The following is an 18,660-nucleotide window of genomic DNA, read 5'->3' on the forward strand; positions in this document are numbered from 1 at the left end:
TCTTTCTAGGTGAGCCTCTACACAGGATGCTTGGGTTTCCTCATAGCATGGTGGCTGCGTTCCAAGAGCAATTATCCCAAGAGAACAAAGCAGGTGTGCATCATGTTTTAATGACCTACCCTCAGAAGTTATATAAGGTCAATTCCACCATACCCTGTTGTTGAGGCAGTCTCAAGGTCTACTCAGGTTCAAGAGGAGGGGATATAGACTCCATCTCTTGATCAAGGGCAGATATAGGCCACCTACTGGCCACACCTGGTTTTAAAGACAGCATAGATAGAGTTGATTACTGGATCTGAAGTAGAATACAACAGCAGTTAAGCAAATGTAAACACTGAGAAGCTGATGGTCCCAGATCTTCCTCAGTCAGATCTTCTCTAGTTTGGTTGATAATGAATTTTCCAAAACCCAAACACTTACCTTCAAATGCAAATGCAAAAAGAATAATAATTAAAAAAAAAACTAACCAATCAAGCAACTCTTCTTTTTTGAGGGGGGTGGGGGGAAGATTGGCTCTGAGCTAACATCTGTTGCCAATCTTCCTCTTTTTCTTTTTTTCCCCCAAAGCACTAGTACATAGTTGTATATCCTAGTTATAGGTCCTTCTAGTTCTTCTATGTGGGATGCCGCCTCAGCATGGATTGATGGGCGGTGAGTAGGTCCATGCCCAGGATCCGAACTGGAGAACCCCAGGCCACTGAAGCGGAGCACGCAAACTTAACTGCTACGCCACAGGGCCGGACCCTAAGATAACTTTCTTGCATCCTCATCTTATTTTGGTGGGAAGAAATAATCCAGTTGAAATAATAATTTCTATTTTTAGTTGATTAAATTTTGGTAAAATTTGTGTTTCATATATGAACCCTGTTGCTTTTTCATATGGTTTACATATGCTCTATCCAGAAGAGCTTTCCCTGTTCAGTTAAAAATTCATTTGGAATATTTTCTGAATTTTGTTTGTGAACTGATGGGGTAGGGTTTTGGTGGAGAGAAGGTAATAGAGTAGGAACAATCTGGAAGGAGAACTGTTGTAGTAAACCTCATGAGGGGGTTGTAAAAATTGCCATCAGGTGCTGAAGAGTATCATGAGCTGCTAGAAAAGTGGCTGCATAAATACAAAGTGATACCACAATTTCATCTTTATTTTTTTTTTGGTGAGGAAGATTGTCCCTGAGCTAACATCTATTCCAGTATTCCTCTATTTTGTATGTGGGATGCTGCCCCAGCATGGTTTGATGAGTGGTGTAGGTCCACACCTGGGATCCAAACCCATGAAGTTGAACTTAACCACTATGCCACTGGGCTGGCCTCACAATTTCATCTCTAAAGATGAGTAGGAGGGGCCGGCTCCCTGGTGTAGTGGTTGAGTCTGGCTGTTCCACTTAGGCAGCCTGGTTAGGCAGCCTGGGTTCACAAGTTCAGATCCCTGGCTCGGACCTACACCACTCATCAGCCATGCTGTGGCAGCAACCCACATATAAAGTAGAGGAAGATTGGCACAGATGTTACCTCAGGGCAAATCTTCCTCAAGCAAAAAAAAAAAAAAAAAAAGATGAGTAGGAGATGGGAGAAGACTAGAAGGTTTATTCTCACAAAGATATACCTTGAGAAAACCTCCTCTGCCCTTTGTCAAGTAAAGCATCAGGAGAGGGAGGGAGCATGACTGAGAGGGTGAGCAAACTCTCCACTTGAGGAGGGTACAGAGCAGGAATCTTCTCAGGAAATTCCGTGTCAGCTAGGGACAGTGGCTATGGGCAGTTGACAGAAAGTCACTGACATAGAGCATTTTTAGGTATGAAGCTCAATGAAGTGTGGCGGCAGTTGGAGAGGGAGATGTTTAGACTGGCACTGGGTGGGGTAAGCAGAGGTGGTTGTAAGTGAACATATGGATTAAATTTGTGCATGGAGAAGCGAAAAGAGGAGTCAACACCCCCACAGAATAGGCAGATAGGCAAATCTACAGAGACAAAAAGTAGATTTTGGGGTTGCCTCGGGCTAGGGGTTGAGGTTTAGGGGCACAGGGGAATGACTGCTAGTGGGCAGGCATTGTTTTTGGGAGGGAGTGATGAAAATGTTCTAAAATTGTGATGATGGTTGTACAACTCTGTGAATATACTAAAAACCCTTGAATTGTACAATTTAAATAGGCAAATTGTATGGTATAGGAATTATATCTCAATAGAGCTGATATTTTGAAAAAGTAAATCTAAAATTGAATATAAATAAAAATACGTATATGTGTAGATTTTTTTTTTCATCTTTTTTGTGTGTGTGTGTGAGGAAGATCAGCCCTATACTAATATCTGCCAATCCTCTTCTTTTTTTTTTTCGCTGAGGAAGACTGGCCCTGGGCTAACATCCGTGCCCATCTTCCTCCACTTTATATGGGATGCTGCTATAGCATGGCTTGCCAGGCGGTGCGTCAGTGCGCGCCTGGGATCCGAACCGGCGAACCCAGGGCTGCCACAGCAGAGTGGGCGCGTTTAACTGCTTGCCCCAGAGGCTGGCCCCTATGTGTAGATTTAAAAAAATTGTTATGATGCATAGAGAAAACAAATACACCATCTATATGTTCACCACTGTGTCCCTAGTCTATCTCCCAAATCATATAACCCCTTTTAGTTTCTTCTGTATCTTTCCAGGGCTTTAAAAATGCGTAGTTCAGCAAATATGAATATGTATTTTTTTGTTCTTTTCTTTCTTACACAAAAGGCAGCATATTGTGCAAACTGTTCTGCTTTTTGTATTTTTCTCTATACAATATATGTCAGGGGTCTTTCCATATTAACACACAGAGAGAGCTTCCTCATTCATTTCACAGTACGTGGTCTCCCATTGTGTGGATGTTCTACTGTTTATTGAACCAGATTTCTGTTGATGATCCTTTGGGTTATTTCCAATCTTTCGCTTTTATGTTACAATGAACAACCACCCACATTTGTCATTTCATACATGGTTTCCTCATACTTTGCCTATATGTTATATGGCCAGACTTGTCCATCTAATTGGTGAAATGGTGTTATCAGAGTAGTTTTAATGTTTTTATTGTATTATTAATAAAATCACGCTTTTTTTTCATATGTAAGAGCCAACTATATTTATTTTTCTGGAAACTGTCTTTTAATGTTCTGTGCCCATTTTTTCCCATTTGCCATGTGTCTTGACTTTGTGGCTTTTTTTCCATGTAGAAGTTTGTTGATTTTTATGGAATCAAATTTATCAATGTTTTCTTTCGTGGGTCTGGATTTGGGTGATGGTAGGAAGGGCTTCTCCACAGATTAGCGGTTATAAGAGAGGAAGGAGGTTGGGGCGTGGGTAAAAGGGGTAAAGGGGCACATATATATGGTAACAGACGAAAACTAGACTATTGGTGGTGAGCATAATGCAGTCTATACAGAAACTGATAAATAATGTATACCTGAAATTACGCAATGTTATAAACCCTTATGCCCTCAATAAAATAATTGAAAAAAAAAAAAAGGCTTTTTCTCTCTAGTGTTACAAAAGAATCCATCCATAGTGTTCTTCTGGTACTTTTATGGTTTATTTACTAGGTGTTTTGAAATGTTTATCAAAATAAATGGTTGAAAGAAAAAGGCAAACAGCTAGCGTTATTTAAGATTAACACTTATTAAGAATAAATCTAGCAATATTTAAGACTAACAGTGAAGATATCTGGAAATAATAGTTTATTGTATTTAAGCAAAGATCAATTAACTACTTTAACAATAATAAACATTAAATGCCACTATATCTTTAACCAGTTAAAAAAATGCTTTTGTAACTGAGGATGGATACTTTGTAATAGCTATCAGGTAAATCTTGTAAGGCTCTCAGGTTTGACGTTTGCACAAGTCTAGAAAGGGAAAGAGGTGGTGTCTATTTCCCCACACGGTGCATCTTGGCTTGCCTTGGGATTTACTTTGATCAATAGAATGTGGCAGAAGTAATTTGTACAACTTCTGAGCCTTGTAGCGTCTCTTCCTCTTGGAACCCAGATGCTGTGTGAAGAAGACTGGGCTAGCCTGCTGGAGACATGTGGACTAGCCTACAGCCAGCACCAATCCCTACAGATGTGAGTGAGGCCATGTGAAACCAACTAGCTCAAGTCAAGCTGCGGTTTGACTACAGCCATACATACTCATATACATGTACATACTCATATACATACACATAACCCCATGGGAGACCAGCAGAAGAACAGCCCAGCTGAGTCCAGCCCAAATTGCTGAACCACAGAATAATGAGCAAATAGATGTTGTTTTAAGCCACTATTTTGGGGATCTGGTTTGTTAAACAGCAATAAATAACTCAAACAAAGCTTTTTCTGGGGAGTTATAAATAAAAAAAAAGGTAATCTAAAATACTGAAAGCTAGGTTAGATTTTGTTCATTGACTTGTTTATTCACATACTCTCCATCTCCATGCAGAAAGGATGCAAGACTGCTGTGGTGGGCAGACCTTAAGGTGACCCTTAATGATCCCTGCCTTCTGGTGTTCATACATTTGTATAATCCCATCCTCTTGAGTGTGGGCTGAAACTAATGACTGTTTCTTCTTCTTCTTTTTTTTTTAAATATTTATTTATTTATTTATTGTGTGTGTGTGTGTGTGTGTGTGTGTGTGTGTGTGTGTGAGGAAGATCAGCCCTGAGCTAACATCCATGCCAATCCTCTTTTTTTGCTGAGGAAGACTGGCCCTGAGCTAACATCCGTGCTGATCTTCCTCCACTTTATATGGGACACCGCCACAGCATGGCTTGACAAGCGATGCGTCGGTGCGCGCCCAGGATCCGAACCTGGGCCTCCAGCAGCTGAGCATGTGTACACCTGAGCATGGTGTAGCAACTGCTACACCACAGGGCCGGCCCCTAATGACTGTTTCTAACCAATAGGATATGGCAATGGTGATGACGTGTCGTTCCCATGATCATGTTACGTTATATAAAATTCCACTGTGCTAGCAAATTCACACTAGGGATTCTCCTTGTTGGCTTGAAGTAAGCTGCCACGAAGAAGCCCATTTATCAAGAAATTGTGTGCAGCCTCTAGGAGCTGAGGGTGGCCTTCAGCCAACAGTCAACAAGAAATAGAAGCCCTCGGTTCTACAACCCCAGGAAATGAGTTCTGCCAATAACCTGAGCAAGCTTTGAAGTCAGTTCTCTCCGAGTTGAGCCTCCAGATGAGAATGCAGCTCAGCTAACATCTTGATTGCATCCTTGTGAGTCCCAGAACAGAGGATCCACCTAAGTTGTGCCCGATGCCTGCCCCACAGAAACCGTGAGATAATAAATGTATGCTGTTTGTTCCACAGCATAGAAAACTAATACAGCCCTTCAGGAAGTTTTAGCATTCAATCTTGGGATAGGAAAGCAACCTTTGTGGTTTGTGAAAAGAGGAACACATTCCATAGCTTTAGAAGGTCAATTCTTTCTCATCATACCCTGATTTATTTAAAATCCTGGACAGGTTGTCTTCATGGTTGGCTCTGGAACTGAGGATCATTTACTCAGAGAAGGTGGGACTAGGAACAATTTCAATTTGTATACACGTATAAGGGGCTATTTTCTAGGTAACAATAAGTAAGCTAGTCAATTTCCATTGAGCTGAGAAAAAGAGAGGGCTGTTAAGTGCAACAAAAGGATAGAAGATTATACCTAAACCTGAAGTTAATTCCAAGAAGATAGTTTTGGCCTAAAACTTCCAATCACAGTGGAGACCCTTACTTATAAGTCAAGAGATGCCTTATCTCCAGGTCAACTGCATTCCATATCCTGCTTCCTATAGACGATCATTAAGGATTTAACTTAGAAGTTTAGAAGACTTCCTGATGACCATGGTGGAAAAATAATAAACTTTATCTAGTAAAACCATAAGATCTTGCCTCTGTAGATTTCTCGGAAAGATGAGCAGGCAGTTGGAAAAGTTTTAGAATTGTGAATTGTTTGATCTTGTCGACACAAAATAACCAATAACCATTCTATAGATGAGAGAGAGAGAAGGTGAGTCTTACTTGAGCCAGAGTGAGAATTATAACCCAGGAAGGCAGTTTCCACAAAGGAAGAAAGGATTTCAGAGAAGCATGGTTTTCAGTAAGATCTTATAACTTTTTAGAACAAAGAACATACATTAAACCCACCCAGGATACATATTCATCAAAGTTTCAGAGAGGTATGCAGTTGCAAATTAGCAGGTCAATATGATCCTGATGTGGTGGTGGTGGGGGGACTAATATGGGCGTTACCGATAGGGCATTTACTGATGCAGGAGGGGAAGTATGCATTCTTATCTCAAGAAACTGCATTCTTTTTTTTCTTTTTTTTTTTGTGAGGAAGATCAGCCCTGAGCTAACATCCGTTGCCAATCCTCCTCGTTTTGCTGAGGAAGACCGGCCCTGGGGTAACACGTGTGCCCATCTTCCTCCACTTTATATGGGATGCTGCCACAGCATGGCTTGACAAGTGGTGCATCCGTTCGGGCCCGGATCTGAACCCAGGCCACCAGCAGCGGAGCTTGAGCACTTAACCGCTATGCCCCGGAGCTGGCCCCAGAAAGTGCATTCTTGACTGTAATGGTTAAAGCAGATGTGCAATATATGTTTGATAGGCCATAAGTCAGGCTTCTTTAGTTCAAGCCAAATCAGTTTTGAAACAGAATATTTACCCCGTATACCTCAATATGTGAAAATCTCTTGTCAATCTCTTGAGAGCTCCTTAAATAATATAGTTCTAGAATTTGTGTGACAGACTGCTAGGTAAACAAAGAACTAAAATTTTTTTTATTTTTTTTGTGAGGAAGATCAGCCCAGAGCTAAGGTCTGATGCCAATCCTCCTCTTTTTTTCTAAGGAAGACTTGCCCTGGGCTAACATCCGTGCCCATCTTCCTCTACTTTATATGGGACGCTGCCACAGCATGGCTCGACAAGCAGTGCGTCGGTGCGAGCCCGGATCCGAACCGGCGAACCCTGGGCCGCAGCAGCAGAGCGCACACTCTTAACTGCCCGCGCCACCGGGCTGGCCCCAGAACTAAAATTTTTATAGCTTGTCTAGTCCGTGTATTCCTTTGATGTTTATATTATTTTTTTTCTCACTATAATCTTCAGGGAAGGTAAATAAAAACATTTTGTTCTATATTCGTGCAAAATTTTAAATCCTAGTCCAAATTTATTGGTTAAAAAAATATGAGTATGTTTTATTATCCGGAAGTGTATTTGTTTTTTATCACCTCCCTATGAGCAAACCTTGTTCACAACATTTTAACCTAGGGGCTGGCCCAGTCGTGTAGTGGTTGGGTTCCTGCACTCTGCTTCAGCAACCCAGGGTTTGTGGGTTCTGATGCTGGGTGTGGACCTACGCACTGCTCATCAAGCCATGCTGTGGCAGCATCCCATAGACAAAATAGAGGAAGATGGGCACAGATCTTAGCTCAGAGCCAATCTTCCTCAGCAAAAAAAACAAAGAAAAAATATTTTAACCTAAAAATTAAAAGCACATATTACAGGGCTGGCCCCGTGGCTTAGCAGTTAAGTGCTCGTGCTCCGCTACTGGCAGCCCGGGTTCGGATCCTGGGTGTGCACCGTTGCACCACTTCTCCGGCCATGCTGAGGCCGCGTCCCACATACAGCAACTAGAGGTATGTGCGACTATGACATACAACTATGAACTGGGGCTTTGGGGAAAAAAAAGGAGGAGGATTGGCAATAGACGTGAGCTCAGAGCCAGTCTTCCTCAGCAAAAAGAGGAGGATTAGCATGGATGTTAGCTCAGGGCTGATCTTCCTCACAAAAAATAAAAAAATAAAAGCACATATTACAAAATACATTTTTTTAAATCCAAATCTTTTTTTTCTCAATAATATAGTATCTTGAGACATGCTCCTAGCCAAACCTAATTCAAAGATCAATAATTTTTGTTAATAACAGGTTTATTGAAATATAATATACATACCATACAATTCACTCTTTTAAAGTATATAACTCTGGGGCTGGCCTAGTGGTCAAGTTTGGCGTGTTCTGCTTTGGTGGCCTGGGTTCGCGGGTTCGGATCCTGAGTGCGGACCTACACCACTTGTCAGCCATGGCAACCCACATACGAAATAGAGGAAGACTGGCACAGATGTTAGCTCAGGGCTAATCTTCCTCAGCAAAAAAAAAAAAAAAAAAGTATATAACTCAATGGTTTTTAGTATATTCACGGGGCTGTGCAACTATCACCACAACCAATTTTAGAACATTCCCATCACCCCAAAAAGAAACACTGGACCCATTAACAGTTGCTCCCCAAACCCTCCAATCTCCCCAGTCCTAAGCAATCACTAAGTTACTTTCTGTTTCTACAGATTTGCTCGTTCTGGACATCTCATATAAACAGAATTGCATAACATGTGGTCTTTTGTGATTGGCTTCTTCCACTTAGCATAATGTTTTCAAGATCTTCATGTATCAGTACTTCATTCCTTTTTATTGCCCAATAATAGTTCATGGTATGGATATACCACATTTTATTCATCCATTTACCAGTTGATGGATATTTTTGTTTCCACTTTTTCATTATTATGAATAATGCTGCTATGAATATTCATGTATAGGTTTTTGTGTAAACATATATTTTCATTTATCTTGGGTATATAAGTAGATGTGGAATTGCTGAGTCTTACACTAACACTATGTATTGCGCCGGCCCCGTGGCTTAGCGGTTAAGTGCTTGCGCTCCGCTGCTGGCGGCCCAGGTTCGGATCCCAGGCGCGCACCGATGCGCTGTTTCTCTGGCCATGCTGAGGCCGCATCCCACATACAGCAACTAGAAGGATGTGCAACTATGATGTACAACTTATCTACTGGGGCTTTGGGGGAAAAAATAAATAAATAAAATTAAAAAAAAAACTTATTAAAAGAAAAACTTTATGAGGAACTGCCAAACCGTTTTCCAAAGCAGTGCACTACTTTACATTCCCATGAGTACAGGATGAGGGTTCCAATTTCTCCACTTTGTCCACACACTTGTTAATATATTTTTTTAAGGACTTCTTTTTTTTTTTTTTTGGTGAGGAAGATTGGCCCTGAGCTAACATCCATTGCCAATCTTCCTCTTTTTGCTGAGGAAGATTAGCCCTGAGCTAACATCTGTGCCCATCTTCCTCTATTTTTGTGTATGGGATGCTGCCCCAGCACGGCTTGATGAGCGGTGTGTAGGTCTGCACCCGGGATCTGAACCCGAAAACCCTGGGCCGCTGAAGCAGAGAGCGTGAACTAACCATTATGCCACTGGGCCAGCCCCTGTATCTTTCTTTTTTTTAATAGCCATCCTTGTGGTTGTGAAGTGGTGTCTCACTGTGATTTTGATTTGTTTCCCCTGATGATGTTGAGCATTTTTTCATGTACTTATTGGCCAGTTCTTTATTTTCTTTGGAAAAATGGCTATTCATATACTTTGCCTATTTTTAAATTGGGTTGTGTTTTTATTATTGAGTTATAAGAGTTTTTTATATATTCTAGATACAGCTCCTTTATCAGATACATGATTTACAAAAATTTTCTCCATTACGTGAGTTTTCTTTTCATTTTCTTGATGATGTCCTTTGAAGCACATTTTAATGACTTTTTTTGTTTGTTTTTCTGCTGAGGAAGGTTGGCCCTGCGCTAACATCCGTGCGCATCTTCCTCTACTTTATATGTGGGACGCCTGCCACAGCACGGCTTGATAAGTGGTGCATAGGTCCGTGCCTCGCATCCAAACCTGTGAACCCAGGGCCACTGAGGCAGAGCACGCAAACTTAACCACTACGCCCCTGGGCCGGGCCCAATGATATTCTTTTAATGATGTTCAATTTATCTCTTTTTTTCTTTTGTCACTTGTGTTTTTTGTGTCATATCTAAGAAACTATTACATAATCTAAGATCATGAAGATTTATGCCTATGTTTTCTTCGAAACATTTTATACTTTTTAGGTCTTACATTTAGATCTTTGATACATTTCAAGTTAATTCTTTTTTTTTTTTGAGGAAGATCAGCCCTGAGCTAACATTGGTGCCAATCCTCCTATTTTTGCTGAGGAAGACAGGCCCTGAGCTAGCATTTATTGCCAATCCTCCTCTTTTTTTTCCCCTTTTTCTCCCCAAAGCCCCAGTAGATAGTTGTATGTCATAGTTGCACATCCTTCTAGTTGCTGTATGTGGGATGCCGCCTCAGCATGGCTGGACAAGCGGTGCGTCGGTGCACGCCCGGGATCCGAACCTGGGCTGCCAGTAACGGAGCGCGCGCACTTAACCGCTAAGCCACGGGGCCAGCCCCTGAGTTAATTCTTGTATGTGGTGTAGGGTAGGGGTTCAACTTCATTTTTTTGTATGTGAATAAACAGTTGTTCCTGTACCACTTGTTGAAAAGACTATTCTTGGGGCTGGCCCGGTTGGGCAGTGGTTAAGTTTGTGTGCTCTACTTCGGTGGCCTGGGGTTCGCAGGGTCGGATCCCTGGTGCAGACCTACACACCACTCATCAAGCCACGCTGTGGTGGCATCCCACATACAAAAAGTGGAGGAAGATTGGCACAGATGTTAGCTCAGGGTCAATCTTCCTCACCAAAAAAAAAAAAACACCACTATTCTTTGGCCATTGAATTGTCTTGGTACCTTTGTTGAAAATCAACTGACTATAAATGTGAGAATACATTTAGAATGTAGTCACTTTTTTTTTGGTTTTAAAGTCTATTTTGTCTGATATTAATATAGCCACTCCAGCTTTTTTATGTTTGCTGTTTGCATGATATATATTTTTTCATCCTTTATTTTCAACCTATTTGCATCTATGGCATAATAAATTACTATAAGTGCACTGGCTTAAAACAACACACATCGGGCCGGCCCCGTGGCTTAGCGGTTAAGTGCGCGCGCTCTGCTGCTGGCGGCCCGGTTCGGATCCTGGGCGCACACTGACGCACTGCTTCTCCGGCCATGCTGAGGCCGCGTCCCACATACAGCAACTAGAAGGATGTGCAGCTATGACATACAACTATCTACTGGGGCTTTGGGGGAAAAAATAAATAAATAAATAAGTTGAAAAAAACAACAACACACATTTATTATCTCACAGTTTCCATTGGTGGGGAGTTTAGCCAAGCTTAACACCATCCTCTGCTCAGGGTCTCACAGGTTGTAATCAAAGTGTCGGTTGGGCTACATTCTCATCTGCAGTTTGGGGTCCTCTTCCAAGCTCATTCATGTTGTTGGCGTACTTCAGTTGCTGTGTTTCTAAAGCTGAAACTATCAGCTCTTAGAGGCTACCTCTCTCCATAAGCAGTTCACATTATGGCTGTTTTCTTCTTCAAGAGAATGTCTTGAGAGTCATCAAGAGTTGTCTCAGCTGACTCAAGTCTCTGTCCTTAGGGAAGGGTTAGATCTGCCTGATTATACTCAAGGGACTGCCTGATTATGCCAGGCCCACCCAGGATAATCTTTCTTTTGATTAACTCAAAGTGAATTCGTTAGGGACCTTAATTACATCTGCACTATCCCCTCCCTTTTTGCCATATTCTAATAGTTAGAAGCAAGTCACCAATTCTGTCCGCAGTCAAGGAGAGGGGATTACACAAAAGCGTAGATACCAGGGCAGCAAGAATCATGAGGGCCATGTTAGAATTATACCTATGACAGATGGGGACAAGGGTAGAAGTGTAACTTCTCAATGTATGTGTCTTTTATCATTTTGATTTTTGAAGTATGTGAATTTATTACTTATTCAAGAATAAAATAAAAATTTAAATCTTTGAAACTTTGCAGTTGTCTCAGTGGATTTTTGTCTTTTATGACAAAGACCACTTTGTGTAATTGATTTTACCCTAAAATCATTGAGTCATTATGAGGTCCTGGTTAGGAGCATGGACTCTGGAGCCAGGCTGTGGAACTTTAGGCAAGATATTTAATTTCTTTGTGCCTCAGTTTCCTTTTTTGTAAAATGGAGCTAATTATAGCACATAATCAGGATATTGTGAGAACTAAGCGAGCTAGTATATTAGCATCACTCAGACGCTGCTGCTTGATAACACGAAATCTTAGTGGCATACAAAAATAAGCATTTATTTCAACAATCCTGAGGTGACTAGAATGGCTCTGCTGATCTCAGCTGGATTTGGCTAGGCTTGGCTCCGGACTATGGATTCCTTCTGCCTGCTCTGTTCTCATTCTTTTGGGATTAGCAGACTACAGCAGAAGAAGTGTTTTCACCACCATGAAAGAAGCTCTTCTCATAGCAGTAGCCAAAACCACAAGAGGACAAGCACATCTGCATACGCCTACTTCACACCTCTGTCTGCATCACACATCAGCTAACATCCTATTTGCCAAAGACAGTCACGTGGCAATTAGCAAGGTCAAAGCTTGGACCAAGCCCAAAGTCAAGGGGTGATGAAGCATACTCCATCTACTACAAGGCCATGGCAAGGATGTGGTGTATAATATGACTACAGGGGAGTGAAGAGTTGTGATCTATATAGTTCAATCTTTATTAACCTGTAAGACACTTACAAAATAAATGCTCAATAAATCTTTGCTATCATTGTACTAGATTGAAAAAAAAAGAAATAATATTGTTGAATGCCTCTGAAAGGTTTGCTGGTTATTTCAATAATACTGCTATGCTTCAGAATAAAGCTGGGATAGGAATGTAAAATGGTACAGCTACAGCCATTCTAGAAAAGAGTTTGGCAGTTTCTTAAAAAGCTAAACGTACTTACCATGTGACCCTAATTGCACTCCTGGGTATTTATCTTGGAGAAATGAAAATATGTCCACACAAAAACATGTACATGAATGTTAATAGCAGCTTTATTTGTACTAGACCCAAATTGGAAACAGCCCAAAAGTCCTTTAATGGATGAATGAGTAAACAAACTGTGGAACATCCATATCATGGAATACTACTCAGCAATAAAAAGGAACAAACTATTGATACACAGCATTTGGATGGATCTCAAGAGAATTTTGCTGAGTGAAAAAAGTCAACCTCAAAAGACTACCTAGTGTATGAGTCCATTTATATAGCATTCTCAAATGATAAAATTATAGAGATGGAGAACAGATTAGTAGTTGCCAGGGGTAGGAGATGAAGGGGGGACAAGTGTGGGAGATGGATGTGACTATAAAGGGGTAACATGAGGGATCTTTGTGGTGATGGGAAAATTTTGTGTGTGTCTTGATTGTGGTGTTGGTTACACAAATCTACACATGTGGTAAAATTGCATAGAACTACACACACACACATACACACACACACACATACACACATATAGGTGCATATAAAACCCATGAAATCTGAATAATGTCTGTGGATTGTACCAATATTCCTTTCCTGGTTTTGGTATTGTACTATAATTATATAAGATGTTACTGTGACCAGGGAACCAGGCAAAGAAAGGGTTACTGAGGATCTAGTCAACAACTAACACATCTGTCACATGTTTTTCAGACAAGAAGAAACTATGTGTTTTGTTTTGCAGAAATTGATGTCCCCATTTTGCAGATGTTGCTATCTTGCAGAGAAACTCACACGTTTGCAGCAAGACCCCTGCAAAATGTTCCAGCTCCAAGTGTCCTAAAGTTACCTTAATTCATTAGCACTTTAAATTCTCCTCCTCTGGGAGGGTCCAAACAGCCATTTTCAGATCATGCGATGTATGTGATAACATGTTTACCTGCTATGCATGTGACCTAAACAAACACAGTTGTTACAGAGTTATTACAAATAAACTTGTTATATTCTGCTCTCTTGTATATAAAGTCTCCACTGGCAGTCAGCTTGGGGCCACACGGCTTTGGGAGCTAAATCTTGTCTTGTCCGTTGCTTGCACAAGCAATAAACGTTTTCTTCACCTACTTTTGCTTTGTTTATGCTTTTCGACCCCATGCTCACCATTGAGTTTGGTTACATTACCATTGTGGGATACGGGTTAAGGGTACACAAGACCTCTCTGTACTTATTTTGCAACTTCCTGTAAATCTATAATTATTTCAAAAATTTTTTTATTAAATTTTGAGTTATGGTGAGAAAGGCTTCTCTTCAAGGTTATAAAAGAGTTCACTCATAGTTTTCTTCTGGTACTTTTATAGTTTCATTTTCTAGGTGTTTTGAAATTTTTATCAGATGAAAACAGAAAGCCCCTGTACATCCAACTCCCTACACAACAGCTCCTTTTGGAAGTTTCATATGCTCCTCAAAAACTCAACTGACATAAACTCATGCAAACTTGGTCAGTGCCCAGTGGTCCCTATCTCAGTGAATGTCTTTCTCATGCACTCTTACACAAGTCAGAGGTGGGTGTCAACCTTAAAAACTTTTCTCCCTTATATTCCACTGATTCCATAGTCAATCTTCCATTGATTTGTGTCAATTTTACTAAGTATCTCCTGAAAACATTCACATCTCACAGTCTCTTCTTCCATGATCAAAGTTAAGTTACCATGAGGTCCTATGGGACTACTGCAAAAACTAACTGGTTCCTGTATTCATTGTGACCACCTCCTTGGTACATCTGGTGAGCTTTTCAAAATAGAAATCTAATATTACACACCCATGCATTCCATCCTTCCCCACATAGAGCATTTAAAAGTCCCTTTGATGGCTTCTCATTGTATTGGTTGAAAACAAGACCAAAATCTTAAAATGGCCTCACAGCACTGCATGATTTGACCCTTGTCTGTTACTATCGCTTTTGACAACACTCTCCTCCTCAGCCCAGCCAAAATGGTCTTCTATTTGATTCTCCACCATCCCATGATCTCTCCTTGCCATAGGGCCTTTGCACATGCTATTTGCTCTTGCGAATGACCAACCCCAATTTGGTTTAGTTAACTTCTGTTCATTCTTTGGCTTACTACTTCCTCAGAGTTGCTTTCTTTGAGTCCCGGATAAAATATAAGATTCTTATATATCTGAGAATACATGCTCTCATAGTACTGTATTTCTTCTGTATTCAAATTTATACGTTAATTATTTATAACGTTTCTCAATTTATACGTTAATTAGTGTGGTATCGGTGAATATCTGTGCCTTCCACTAAGCAGCCTCATGGATGCTATGACTGTGTCTCTTTTGGCTCCCTATGATATCCTCATTGCTTAGCACACTGCCTGGCATACAGAAAATATGTATAAATATAAATATTTGTTTAATGATTGAATTAAGGACCTAGGTTACAATGCAGGCTTGCAATTTGTTAGATATGTTATGTTAAGCAGATTACTTAACTTCTCTGAACCTCAGTTTCTTCACAATTAAGATGAGTGTTTTAGTCTGGGACTCCCAGAAAGCAGGGTTTAAGACAAAGGCTTTTGTGCTACTATTTTGTTAGGGAGTGCAACTCTTGGGAACAGGAAGGGAGAGGGGGAGTGAGGAGTGAAGGGAGGGAGAGCCATACTAAGAATGTGTTGTTGAGCTTGTTGCAGCTAAGTGCCACTGAGAAGTTGTATAAAGGATCTCAGGGGCTGGCCCGGTGGCTCAAGCCTTTAAGTGCACGCGCTCTGCTACCTCGACTGGGGTTCCCTGGCCCAGATCCCGGGCGTGCACTGATGCGCGGCTTGGCAAGCCATGCTGTGGCAGCGTCCCATATAAAGTGGAGGAAGATGGGCACGGATGTTAGCCCAGGGCCAGTCTTCCTCAGGAAAAAAAGAGGAGGATTGGCAGATGTTAGCACAGGGCTGATCTCTCCACAACAGACTGTTATGACCTAGTCACACCTGCCACATTCTATGCATTTAAAGAGAGTCACTAAGTCTGGCCCACCCTCAAGGAGAGGGGAATCAGGCTTCACCTCTTGGGAGGAGGAGTATCAGAGAATTTGTTGACATATTTTAAACCCACCAGGGGAGGGGATGGGGAGAACAACTGGTTGAACAGGGGCAGGGCTGGAAGGAAGATTTTCACTACATCTATCTGCATACTCCTTGAACTATGTATTTGACTATGTTAAATAATAAATTAATTACATTTCCTTTAAAAAGAAACATTTTTAAGCTATTTGGTAAAGAACTGGGAGAGACATGAAGGAAAAAAGAGTTGAACAGGATGTGAATGGGGGAAATTGGTTGAGCTGAGGTTGACCTTTGCCCATAGACAGGAAAAAGGGAGGGACTACTTTGTGCTCACCCTGCCCCCTTCTCCCCACTCCAGGAGACTTAGCGTTCTCCCTTTCCAGGGCTTGGGGTGGTGATAGCGAGCGGCTAGTAGGAGTTCCGGATAATGGGTTTGGGGAGGGGGAAGAACTGTAGCCAGAATGTTCTATGGAACAGTTTTACGGCGTGCGTTTACCATTTATCGTTTATTATGGCTTAAGTCCTGTTTACAACAATATATTTTTCCTATCTAAACCATTCTGTAGCCACAGCCTGTGGTCTTTGTTGATTTTAAATAATATTGGATGGCATACAATGCTATTGCTGCATAATGTTATACGCTCCACCCTTCTGGCCCTCCAACCCCCCCCTTTCAAGTTCCATATCTATTCTTTAACATGCACAAACGGTCAAGTACGCCAAGAGGATTTAACCTAGCAATTACATTGAGAGAGATTTAATGTGTACAAAGACGTGGCATGAAACCTAACAGGTTTATTGTATCTATAAAAAGTTTGTTCAGGTCGAGTGTACTGACGTGGGCAGTACAAACTGTACTCGCGGCGCCCCGGTCACTTTACAAGGCGGGAGGCGAGGAAAAAAGTTTCGCGAACAAAACTATTCAATTTGTTCTAACCTTTCTTTTCATGCAGTAATATACCCAGAAAACACTAAAAGTCCACTTTCAAGCCATTTAAACGCAGTCGCTCCTTCGGAAGGGTCAGAGGCTACGCGCAGAGCGCGCGCCCTCTCCTCGCCCCGTGGCAGCGAACAAAGTCCTTCCTGTGGCTGTGGGGACCTGGACTCCAAGCCGAGTGCCTGGAAGCCCGGCCGAGGCCAGCCCCGAGGATGCTGGCGTCTGGGGTGCTAAGGACACAGCTCGAGGCCGAGCAGAGGGCCCCCTCGCGAGGCCACGGCTGCCCCGATTCGTGAGGGGCCTCACCAGTCTCCGGCTGCAGCCCCGGGTCTGGGGGTGGGGCGGAGGGGGAGGCGGCCTGAGGAAGGACACGTCACCGGACGGAGGCCGCGGCGCCGCTGGCGAAGGGATGCCAAGCCAGGGGCGAGCGCCGGAGGAAACCCGGGCCTGGGGAGGGGGTCGCGGTCCTCCGGCCCCCGCCCTGGGACCCGCCCGCCGCTTCCGGCGCCCTCCGGGTCCGCCCCGCGCTCGCGGTGCCACATCCTCCGGTGACGTCAGCCGGCGCCGCCATATTGGAAAGGCGCCGCCGCCGCCGCCGCCACCGCCTCCGCCTCGGCGCTCGGGCTGCCTTGGGGGCCGCGACCGCAGGAAGGAAGGGTCCTGTCTCCCGCCCCGGCGACGGCCGGCTCGCCCCCCTCGCCGCCACCCGTCTCCCCATGACTACCCGCGGCCCCGCTGCTGACAGCTGTCCCCCCAGCGCCCGGATTTAACACGGAAGCCCGGGTCGGGGGCCGCGGGGGGGCGAGGAGGGAGACCCGGTAGGTCCCGCGTCCCTCTCGGCCCGGCGCCGGAGCCATGACCTCGCTGACCCAGCGCAGCTCGGGCCTGGTGCAGCGGCGCACCGAGGCCTCCCGCAACGCCGCCGACAAGGAGCGGGCGGCGGGCGGCGGCGGCGGCGGCGAGGACGACGCGCAGAGCCGCCGTGACGAGCAGGACGACGACGACAAGGGCGACTCCAAGGAAACGCGGCTGACCCTGATGGAGGAGGTGCTTCTGCTGGGCCTCAAGGACCGAGAGGTACGGGCGCGGCGGGCAGGGCGGGGGCGGCCGGCGCGGGCGCGGGGCCGGGCGCCAGGCGGGAGCCCGGCCTCGGCTCCGCGCGGCCGTCCTCCGAGCTCGGCGCTCGGGAGCGCACGGCCGGCCCGGTGCCTCCAGACCCTCCGCGCGCCGATTGCTTGGATGTTTCCTTCCACCTCTCCCAGTCTTGTCTGTCCTGTCGAGTCCCTGGCAGTCTATATCTTGCTTGCTTTTCCCGCGTGTTTCACCTGTGTAGACCCCAGGGTACGTTTGCAGACTGCCCGTTAGCGTGCAACGCCTGGAACCACCAGGGCCCTGAACTGCTGGGTTTTGCAGGTTTTAGGATTTGGGAGGGCTCCACGGATCTGCTTTTTGGGGGCTTAAAAAAACAAAACAAAACACTTAAGGTGTACTGTTTGGAATTTTGCAAAAATTTCGGTGCAGTGGTAATGGAGGCAAAAGTTATTTTACTGATAAAAGTGAGGCAATTCTTAATGAAACCGCCTGGAAAATGACTTTCTAGGTAAACTTGCTTTGGGTGAGAGATTATTAGAATTGCTTTACGTTTTATCAGTCGGCTGTTCTCGAGAAAGTCTTACTATCTTAAGGAAGGGTTTTTCCATGGGGTACTCGAAATGCTAGATTTGTGATTTAATGAAAGGCCTCAAAGCTTTGGGTAGGTTCAAGTTGGAATAGATAGTTTGTGTTCTGGCTTTGAAAACGGTTATTTTCACCCCAGTGTCTTGTGAGAATTTTCACACATAGAGAAGTTGGGAAAAAAGAATGCTACAGTGGACACCTGGGTGCTCACTTCTTAGGTTCTATAATTAACATTTTGCTGTATTTGCT

At 43.5% G+C, this 18,660-nt stretch overlaps 1 protein-coding gene across 1 annotated transcript in view; it reads left to right on the plus strand.

The window, feature by feature from the left end:
* The first annotated feature begins 17,343 nt into the window (after positions 1–17,343).
* The window catches only part of GOLPH3 (golgi phosphoprotein 3), a 50,143-nt gene continuing 48,826 nt past the window's right edge, over positions 17,344–18,660 (plus strand). The window contains exon 1 of the mRNA XM_058564289.1: positions 17,344–17,811. Within this exon, the coding sequence (XP_058420272.1) occupies positions 17,590–17,811 (222 nt within the window). The 5' untranslated portion in view covers positions 17,344–17,589. The remainder of the gene's footprint in view (positions 17,812–18,660) is intronic.

Source organism: Diceros bicornis, chromosome 20, assembly GCF_020826845.1.
Source record: "Diceros bicornis minor isolate mBicDic1 chromosome 20, mDicBic1.mat.cur, whole genome shotgun sequence".
In the NCBI taxonomy this organism is placed as follows: Eukaryota; Metazoa; Chordata; class Mammalia; order Perissodactyla; family Rhinocerotidae; genus Diceros; species Diceros bicornis.